This window comes from Gadus morhua, chromosome 1 (genome assembly GCF_902167405.1).
Source record: "Gadus morhua chromosome 1, gadMor3.0, whole genome shotgun sequence".
Lineage (NCBI taxonomy): Eukaryota > Metazoa > Chordata > Actinopteri > Gadiformes > Gadidae > Gadus > Gadus morhua.
In genome coordinates, this window is record NC_044048.1 from 24329938 (window position 1) to 24340327 (window position 10390).

The window sequence follows — 10390 nt, forward strand, 5'->3', positions numbered from 1 at the left end:
GAATAACAACAAAACTAGCACAACGTGTGCCGCTTTGGAAACGGCAGATCTGAATAACGTTTCACAGTACACACTCTGTGTACTGCCCTGCTGAGGACTGCGGGCGAGTGGGGGGCCATTACAATACAGCCGGCAGCGTTCAGCACTGGCAAAGTGTTCTTTAAGGAGTGCTTCTGAAGACGGGCCAAAGATTAGTTTTCTTTATTTTTTGGTATAATTGTAAATAATTAATACCGCACAATATACTTGGGTTTAATAAAGAGCAGGTAGAAGTTTGGCGGCTGGCCCGGTTCTACGTTGAATTACGCCCCTTGACGAGACCTCCTCCGGGGTCTGATATCACATCTCATTACCGGGGCACAGAGAGGCAACTTATTCTGGTATGAACCTCTCGCTGTACAACACATCCACTGACTTGTGAGTCATAGCCTTTTAAGATTTTCTTCTTTTAGTCTGGATTTGTAACTCCTGGCTGTCCTTCAGAGGCCAGTGAAAAACCACAGTGGCTAACAACATAGGGAAACGATCCAGTATCGCCGTCACTCTGATAGAGAGATGAATTCACGACCGCCGTTGTACGGCCTCCATCGGGTCGGCCTTCTCATTAGTTTGGTTTGGAAGGGGAGAGGAAACCATACACGATGACGGCAAAACACTCAAACAATGTGAGGAGGGATCCTTTTATTTTACTGCTAATGATTACGACCTTCAGGTAGAACAAAATGGAGGCGTCTGTGGGCGTTTGCTATACACTCAAGACGTGAAGTCAATTGTTGTTACGAACAATAAGCCACGTTTAAATGGTTTCATTCCTGGAATGGAAATTGTGTGTGTTGCGTTGTCAGGCCAACACATTTCTCAAGACTCTTACAGAGCGCTGCAGAGTTAGGCTGCTGCATAGTTACTGCAGGCTATGAATCACAGGAGCCAGAAAACTGTGTGGCGCTGACAAATTGAAGCAATTAAATGCCAACCTGTCTGAAATGAAAACACCACGGTGCTTCATCAGAGGAGCGGTTGGTCGTCAGGCAAAAGACTGGTGGTTGTAATAGAGGTGGAACTGGTAATGGCCACAACTACAAATACATTTTTTTAGTTGGCCAATATAATGGGTCATATAATGGACTGTAGGCCAAAATAAAGTAGGTAGACCAACTGTGTCCCATATATGTCGTTTTAAAAGAATAACACATTCTAGACCATAGTTTAACAATGATTTATAATGAAATTAAAGAATAATTATTGAAATCCTGTAAGTAATCCATGCTATGTTTTGTCCCAACCAAATATCGTTAGCTATCATAAGCTAGTTATTGTGAGCTGGATATTTGGGTTGTTTTACTCCCAGGATGGAAACAGTAGATTGCTGTTACTAGATCCCAAAGGGGTAAAGCACGGAAGGCCAGAGGCCAGGGGCAAACTACTTCCGGGCCTTCACCCTGACCCCGTGGCATCTAGCATCAACCCTCTGTCATCATGAGTGATGACACACTGGAAAAATGTAAGTAGCGTTTGTGGTTGGACAGTACTTCACCAATCAGATGAAGGCCAAGATACTTCGGTGCCTTCACCCAGTGGGATCAAACGCAGACATGGGTAAAAGGTGAGTTGGGGCCATCTCTTTTTGGGGTCAAAAGAAGGCTGCTATCCAAAGTCAGCAAGGTGAAGACATCAGAGTCGTACACCTTAGGTCATAGGTTTACATAAAAAATATTCCATTCGTACTTTTACAGTGCTACAATTAATAATAGTCTTACATGTATCGCATGTTAGTCAAATGGTTGTTGTGTAAGATTCCCGAATGAAAGGTTCTGAGTTCAATCTCCAATGTGGAATTTAGCCTTAGGCATCCTTCAGCAATATGCCCTAATGATGCATACTGTTAATGAATATATATGCATTATGATTGATGCATCTAACCAATGAGGACAACAATCAGATTTCTGAATCAATGAATCATGGATGGGGCAAGTTAGTGTCATGCATATTTAATGTAGCTACCTCGTTGAACTGTATCTTGTGGTTGCTTTTCATCCTTTGGTTGGAGCTTTTCCATGTCTTCCCGAAGAAGTGCAGGTGGTTTCTATCAAACAGAGTCACCCGCAACTGGTAAGCGACACCTCGGTCTATCTCTGATGTCGCCTCAGCCGTCTTGTATGGGTGTGGGGGTTGGAGGGGAGAGACAGATTAGAGAAAAATAGATCACAATATGGTAAGCGGATAGCTGTAGTGGCATTTCTAATATAACAGCGCCGTTTGGCGCACTGGGAAATAAAGTGAGGTATGGAGACACAGATATACCTGTTGTATGTGAGGTCCAGTGACACGGTTTAGGAGGATTTGAAAGCCGTGAGATGCAGTGAGATGAGCCTCCTGAGATTGACGTACTGTCTGGCTGTGCGGGGGAATTACCCGGGCTCTCTCAAAGACTTCTCTCCAGCTCTCTGTCTTACAGGACATGTTTTATAGTTGTTCTTGTTTTAAGTATGTGACATATAAATTCGGCATTGTTGCCCCCGTAAAAGAACTGTTGAAAACAACCCGGTTCGAGTGTATGCGTGTTTTCAAAGCCGAAATATTTTCAAAATCAAGGCCGCCATATTGTAACCACGTACCATTTATTCGATTCGTGGGTGTTATCATAATAATTAATATATACTCGAGCAACAATAACATGCATGTCAAGCTACGTTGTGAATATACCTTCGTTTATTAGTTTGTCTCCTTGTTTTAATTATTATTCTATTCCCGATGTGCGAACATTATATAATATAAAATAGTTATGGTTAAGTACTGGGACCCTTCTCACTTGGTTTCTCCCGTGGCTTGGCATACGTTGCTATGGCAATTTTTGGGTTGTTATAGATTTCTTCTTCAGAGTTGTTAATAGTACATTAACAGAAGTATTAAGATGCACCGCCGCCTCGTGGCCACTTTGGGTGGCACCAATCAAATGCATTTTTTTTATATATCCTAGGTCCAATGGAAACAAAATAACGGGTATGAATGTTGTTACACATACAATAGACATACTACATACCGGTTCAGTTGTGAAAACCTCAACAACCCCATGGGAATATCGTCAAACCACCCATGGTAGATATTAAAGTTATTATACTTCGTTATTTATTTCAGAAACCTACAATGACCTGCCGACGGGCGCACAACAGTTCCGTTTGGTGTGAAGGCCTGTCTTTTCGACCGGGGGAGGGAGGGCTCTCCAAGCAGCCCTCCGGGTGTGTACAGTAGTAGTAGTAGTAGTAGTAGTAGTAGTAGTAGTAGTAGTAGTAGTAGTAGTAGTAGTAGTAGTAGCAGCAGTATAGGGCTACTTTGTGTCGGAAGCAGGCCGCGGAGATGTGCGCACTCGAGAGCACCAAATCTGTAAAACTTAGGAGTTTCGGGGAAACTAACAAATACGGAGTTGCCGCCAAAGATTTGAAAGAATTGCTCAAAAAGGGTTGCAAGTTGTTAAAGGTAAGACTTTTTTATGTAGCCTATCTATTCATCTTTCGTTCGGGTAACCGAACCGTTAACAACAACCCTCGGACTTAAATCCACATTTGAACCCGCTTGCACCGCAGAAGCCGATGAATTGCGCTCGGGTCTGCACGTACGATGACGGGACCGAGCTGACGGAGGAGTACTTTAAAACTCTACCGCGTAACGTGGAGCTGGTGCTGCTATCGGGGGACGAGGCTTGGAACGGATGTAAGTAACCCAGTAAAGCGACTTTTGAAGTCACATGGTGACCATATATTTAGTACAACGTATTTGCTTGTTTTGGGAGGTCATGGTGGCAGTTTTTATTGTTGCAAACTGCAGGTGCTTTTCTAAACAGAAAGTATTTTTCTTATCTGATCTACATTTCCCATTGTGTTTTTCAGTCATGGATGAAATCGCTGGACTGCTGAGCAAAGACCGGACGTCAAGTCAGCTCCTTGAGGCGGCGAGGCATTTCCGCTCCGATGATCGGTCCGCCAAGCGGCGTAAGCTGCTGGCAGACAGTCTGGTCGGCCTGGAGGATCACTCAGAGATGGAGACCAGGGAGGACGACCAAGAGTGGTTTGAAGGTGAAGGACGACCTATAGGCTAATTATAATCATTTCAATAGGGGTGTACGTGTACCCATACCAGGAGAGACATAAACTCTGTAGAAAAAAATGTTTTACTATTCTAAATATTTTCGAAGACAAAATGTAGACGATCATACACTTTAATATAGAGAATATAGTTTGTCCTCAGAATTAGAGGTCCCATGGCATGAAAAATTCACTTTCTAACCTTAATGAGTTTTCCTAGCGTGCCTATGGTCCATCAGTAGCTAGAAATGGCGTTAGGTTTAAAACGAGCACTAGCTATCATGCTCTGCCTTTGAAAATACAAAGCTCAGACGCGCCGATTTGGAGTTTTCCCGTGTGTCGTCATACGGGGACATGTTACCAAACCTCCCCTTTCTCTGATTTGAGTTACAACCATGCTAGTGCTGTGTGTGTGTGTGTGTGTGTGTGTGTGTGTGTGTGTGTGTGTGTGTGTGTGTGTGTGTGTGTGTGAATACACAATCTGATTCTTGCCCGTGATTTTCTCCCACTGGAGCCCTGCTGCCGAGGCATCGCAACTGCGGGGCGGTGGTGCCTCGGCTCTGCCCGCTGCCGCGGGCCACCACCGTCTCGACTCTGCCCGCTGCCGAGGCATTGGTCCCTCGGCAGCGGGCAGCGTGGCTCCGGCGGGAGACAATCGCGGGCAACAATCCCTTTCTCCTCCATGTCTCGGTTCAGTCTACTTCAGATTGATGAGGAAGTGGAAGAACCAGAGACGTTTGAGATTCATAATGTCGTCTGGAGGCGCACACAGCTTTTGGCCGTGATAATATGTATTATATCATATAGATATATATGTATATATATCTGAAAAAAAAAAAAAAAGGGTATATGTGAACCCTGAACTCAAACTTACTCCCTACTTCAGGCCTGCTCCCGCGTTTCAAGACCAAGTCGGCCTACATGAAGTCCAACTGTGAGCGCAGAATCCGGGGGTATATGACGGAGGTAAATGCCGAACTCATCAACATGATATTCATAAAATGCATTATGTTCCGTTTCCTAAAGCGAGATGTTTTTTTTGGGTCTACATTTCTTTGCAAATACTTCGGTTTGACCTCTTATGTGTTGCAGCATCACTTGTAAGTTGCTTTGGAAAAGTCTGCCTAATATACAATCGAAGAATGCACATATCAAACTGCACTGCATGCAAACTGCATCTGTTTCAGCTGTTTTTGGCTTTGGTTTTTGTAGTGGCTATACAGAAAACAATGTTTCTGTTTAGGAAAACATAGTCAATCCAATATTTGCACTGTGGCCCCAGACAAGACCCAATTTAGACCCGGTTCACAGAGGGGAACAACATGTGTGGCTCATAACATAAATAATGGGTCATTTTTGCGGTATGGCATGCAGTATAGACCCAACTAGACAAGTAAATATACATTGACCAGGCTGGTGTTGCTGGTGTTTAGATGACAAACTACACCAAAAGCTGGTGTTTGTCATCTAAACACTTAGATGAGCTACATTCAAAGGGATTGTTTTACATTCACAACATAGCTACGTCAAGACACGCCACGTTTCAGTTGTCCAATCTGCCACCAGTCATACACCAATCCACTGCTAAGATGTGCATAGGCATGGGGAGAGACTTTGTACAATAGCCGCCCTTTGAAGGGCTGGGTATCACTAGGTACCCCACGATACGATACTATCACGATATTTTACCCACGATAACGATAATATCACGATACAGCGATTCTGCGATTATCGATATATTGCAAGAAATTTCACCCACGATACATCACGATATCTGTGTCACTGAAGAAATTCAGAATTTATTACAAAAACATTTTATGCAAAGTAACAGAAAATTAGAAAACAAAATAAATGCAGAAAACATTTCATTGCTTAGTTTCATTCGCTCTGTTTACAGTGGATGTATCGCAATGGCGAGGCGCACACATCCTTTAGCCGTGTTCTGTAAATATTCTAGAACACACGGGAGTCCTGGAGCTCTATATCAAAATATTATCATATAGCCTACATAGATATCTATATCATATAATATACAGGTGCTGGTCATATTATTAGAATATCATGAAAAAGTTGATTTATTTCATTAATTCCATTCAGAAAGTCAAACCTGTAGAATGTATATTCATTCCAAACAGACTGATACATTATAAGTGTTTTTTGCCAAAAAGAAGATGATTATAGCTGACAACCAATGAAAACCCTAAATTCAACATCTCAGAAAATTAGAATATGGTGAAAAGGTCAGATATTGAAGACACCTGGTGCCACACTCTAATTAGCTAACTAACTCAAAACACCTGGAAAAGCCTTTAAATGGTCTCTCGTTTTGATTCTGTATGACACACAATCATGGGGAAGACTGCTGACTTGACAACTGTCCAAAAGATGACCATTGATACTTTAAAGAAGGAGGGCAAGACACAAAAGGTCATTGCCAAAGAGGTTGGATGTTCCCAGAGCTCTGTGTCCAAGCACATTAATAGAGAGGCGAAGGGAAGAAAAAGATGTGGTAGAAAAGAGTGTACAAGCAAGAGGGATAAACGCGCCCTGGAGAGGATTGTCAAACAAAACCGATTCAAAAATGTGGGGGAGATCCACAAAGAGTGGACTGTAGCTGGAGTCAGTGCTTCAAGAAGCACCACACACCGACGTATGCAAGATATGGGCTTCAGCTGTCGCATTCCTCGTGTAAAGCCACTCTTGAATAAGAGACAACGTCAAAAGCGTCTCGCCTGGGCTCAAGACAAAAAGGACTGGACTGCTGCTGAGTGGTCCAAAGTTATGTTTTCAGATGAAAGTAAATTTTGTATCTCCTTTGGAAATCAAGGTCCCAGAGTCTGGAGGAAGACAGGAGAGGCACAGAATCCACGTTGCCTGAAGTCCAGTGTAAAATTTCCACAGTCAGTAATGGTCTGGGGTGCCATGTCATCTGCTGCTGTTGGTCCACTGTGTTTCCTGAGGTCCAGGGTCAATGCAGCAGTCTACCAGGAAGTTTTAGAACACTTTATGCTGCCTGCCGCGGACCAACTTTATGGAGGTGACGATTTCATTTTCCAACATGACTTGGCACCTGCACACAGTGCCAAATCTACCAGTACCTGGTTTAAGGACCATGGTATCCCTCTTCTTGATTGGCCTGCAAACTCACCTGACCTTAACCCCATAGAAAACCTATGGGGTATTGTGAAGCGGAAGATGCGAGATGCCAGACCCAACAATGCTGAAGAGCTGAAGGCCACTATTAAAGCAACCTGGGCTCTCATAACACCTGAGGAGTGCAACAGACTGGTCGACTCCATGCCACGCCGTATTGCTGCAGCAATTCAGGCAAAAGGAGCTGCAACTAAGTATTGATTGCCATACATGCTGAAACTTTCCATGTTCATACTTTTCAGTTGGCCCACATTTCTAAAAAATCATTTTTTGTACTAGTCGTAACTAATATTCTAATTTTCTGAGATACTGAATTTGGGATTTTCAGTAATTGTCAGTACTAATCATCCAAATTAAAAGAAATAAACATTTCAAATATATCACTCTGTGTGTAATGAATTGATATAATATGTAAGTTTCATGTTCTGAATATAATTACTGAAATAAATCAACTTTTTCATGATATTCTAATAATTTGACCAGCACCTGTATATTATAACCGCCAAAAGATGTGTGAGCCGATATTATGAATCTCAAACGACCGCGTTGGGTTCTCCGACGTTCCTGGTTCTTCAACGTCCTCATCAATGTGAAGTAGACTGAACCACGACAAGGAGGAGAAAGGGATTGTTCCCGGGCAGCGCTTAGGCACCTCCGCCTCCGGCGGTGGTCCCTCAGCGGGTCTCAAGCTGGAGACATTCGCCGCCAACCATCCCTTTCTCCTCCATGTCGTGGTTCATGTTCTTGAGGGAGTCAAAGCCAAAGTTCCTTCCCCCCAATTCATTCTCAACCTTGGCTGAGATAACCCCCAATACGAGTCTCGTTGTAGAAATACCAGAGACGAGAGTCCGACAGAACGGTTATCCAAATAACAAGGAAGTGTACAACACTTGCGATACAGTCCTGGAGCTCTATATCTAAATAATATCATATAATACATAGAAATCTATATCATTTAATACATATTATCACGGCCAAAAGCGGTGTGCGCCTCCAGACGATATAATGAATCACAAACGACTTTGTCGGGTTCTGCGACGTCTCTGGTTCTTCCACTTTCACATCAACCTGAAGTCGACTGAACCGCGCGCTGCCTGCTGCCAGCTGCCCGCTGCCGGGCGATGGTGCCTCGCGGCAACCGGCGGCATGACGCAGTTCATGTACTTCAGCCAGTCAAAGCCAAAGTTCCTTTCTCCCAATTCCTTCTCAACCATGGCTGAGATAACATAACCCCCACAACAGTCTCGTTGTGGAAATACAAGACACGTCAAAGAACCGACAAGAAACACTTGCGTTACAGTGTGTGTATTCACACAAACACACACACATGTGGCGCTCGCACGGTCGAGTCTCATTGGCGGGCCAACGTCTCTGGGCGGGCCAGGCAGAGTAAGGGGAGGAGCTGAGATTCCTGATGACGTCAAGAATACAGACATTCCAAATCAGCGCACTTGAGCCTCCGTTTTTTCAAAGGCGAGCAGAACAGCTAGTGCTCGTTTTACACCAAACGCAAGTTTTAGCAATTGGGGGACCATAGGCAGGCTAGGGGAACTCATATTTATGTTAGAAAACCTCATAAAGTGAGATTTTCATGTCATGGGACCTTTAAATATCGATATTTGCAGCAGCATATCGATAACGTCCCGCAAGATGAAATATCGCGATATGTCGCAGTATCGATATTTTGGCACACCCCCACTTTGAACAGAACTTAATTGATAGTGTAATTGATGTAAACCACACCCTCCTCCTCCTCAGCTGGAAGTCGCGAAGATCAGCAGCCAGAGCCCCAGGGTGAAGGAGGAGTTTGCCAAGACGGCGCGTGGCATCACAGACCTCCTGAAGGCGGACAGGTACAACGGACACTACTTCGACCGCAGCGAGGTGGAGGAGAAGAACCGCCTGTGTACCGCCCAGGGCTGGTTCACCTGCCAGGTGACACACTCTCACCCCCAGAGCAGCACTTTGTATTAGCGCTATTGCATTTGGCTCATCATTAATCATCCGTCTTATCTTAAAAGCTTGAATTCTCGAGGGTGACTGCAAGCGTCAACTCACAACACAGCTCGTAAATAACATTCTTTGTACATTGATTATGCAATAAAAATACAATTTGTGACACGCCATGTGGAATTCATAACGAACCTCGCAGTCTCTCTCGCTTCCTCTCTTAATTAATTAGGACCCTGTAGTCTCTCACTGTCGCCCCCCAACATTATTTTCAACCTACCAGGGGGCTTTTGACCAGGACCTATGCAAGTCCCTCCATTCCATCAATCCCTATGGCAACAAAGAAAGCCGGATCAACTTCGGCACATGGAACCTGGATCACAGGTAAGCTCGTCTTTGAGGAAGTACGTTCCCAAGCACTAACAGCAGGCGTTCCGAGTCAACAAAACCTTTGGACAGTTATACACAGAGAACCCCATGAACCAAAATGGCTGGTTTTATCCGTAATGATAAGGAATTAGGCAGACAGTAATATGTTTATATTTCCCAGAGTTGACATTTCACCCCAAGATTCAAAAATTGTAATTACAGTTTCGGGGTCTTTTCTATGTGTTCTTGAAATAATACCTTTGACCTGCTTCTTAACATTTCTTAAACCGCTCACACTGACTTCTCTTCAGCAAGAGAGCCATCAGTGAGACGACCGTATATTCAGGAGTACACGCTAACGACACCTTCGCCATCTTGTTCTCCTTCTGGTGTGAGCAGGATCGAGAAGAAGAGGACGGTGATCCCAGCGCTGGTGGACGCCGTGCAGAACCACCAGAGCAGCGCCATCAACCTCACCTACTTCTACCGCCTGCTGTTCACCACCGACAACCTGAGGCTGGTGCACTTCGTGTGCCACAAGAAGGTGCCCCACCTCCTGCAGTGCGACAGCAAGAAGATGTACAAGCGGGCCACCAAGACCCCCAAGCCCAAGACCCCCGGCAAGGGGAAGCGCCCTCGTATTAAATGAATTGTTTGTTTATTAAAGGGTGAAATAACACCAGGTGTCGAGTGTGATTAGCCGTTACAAGCCGTTTTCAAAATCTCCCTCTACTGACATCACAAGTGGGCATGTCCACCTAGATGTGTGCTGAATAGATCAGTCTACCAGCCTACCCGGTGGACTGTAGCAAACGTTGCTCATCTATCCATCACACATC

At 44.4% G+C, this 10390-nt stretch overlaps 2 protein-coding genes across 2 annotated transcripts in view; one reads left to right on the forward strand and one right to left on the reverse strand.

Annotated features, from left to right (window-relative positions):
- Positions 1 to 2822, reverse strand: part of LOC115542382 (nephrocystin-4) — a 31355-nt gene extending 28533 nt beyond the window's left edge. Inside the window, exons 1-2 of the mRNA XM_030354652.1 lie at positions 2302 to 2822; positions 2002 to 2151 (exon numbers count right to left, since the gene is read on the reverse strand). Of these exons, the coding sequence (XP_030210512.1) occupies positions 2002 to 2151; positions 2302 to 2460 (309 nt within the window). The 5' untranslated portion in view covers positions 2461 to 2822. The remainder of the gene's footprint in view (positions 1 to 2001; positions 2152 to 2301) is intronic.
- Positions 2823 to 2950: 128 nt separating this feature from the next.
- dffb (DNA fragmentation factor, beta polypeptide (caspase-activated DNase)) lies at positions 2951 to 10230 on the forward strand. The gene is made up of 7 exons (XM_030354567.1): positions 2951 to 3474; positions 3582 to 3708; positions 3885 to 4070; positions 4966 to 5045; positions 8991 to 9167; positions 9466 to 9566; positions 9951 to 10230. Exons 1-7 carry the CDS (start codon positions 3355 to 3357, stop codon positions 10198 to 10200), a joined length of 1041 nt encoding a protein of 346 aa, XP_030210427.1. The 5' UTR covers positions 2951 to 3354; the 3' UTR covers positions 10201 to 10230.
- The last annotated feature ends 160 nt before the right edge of the window (positions 10231 to 10390 follow it).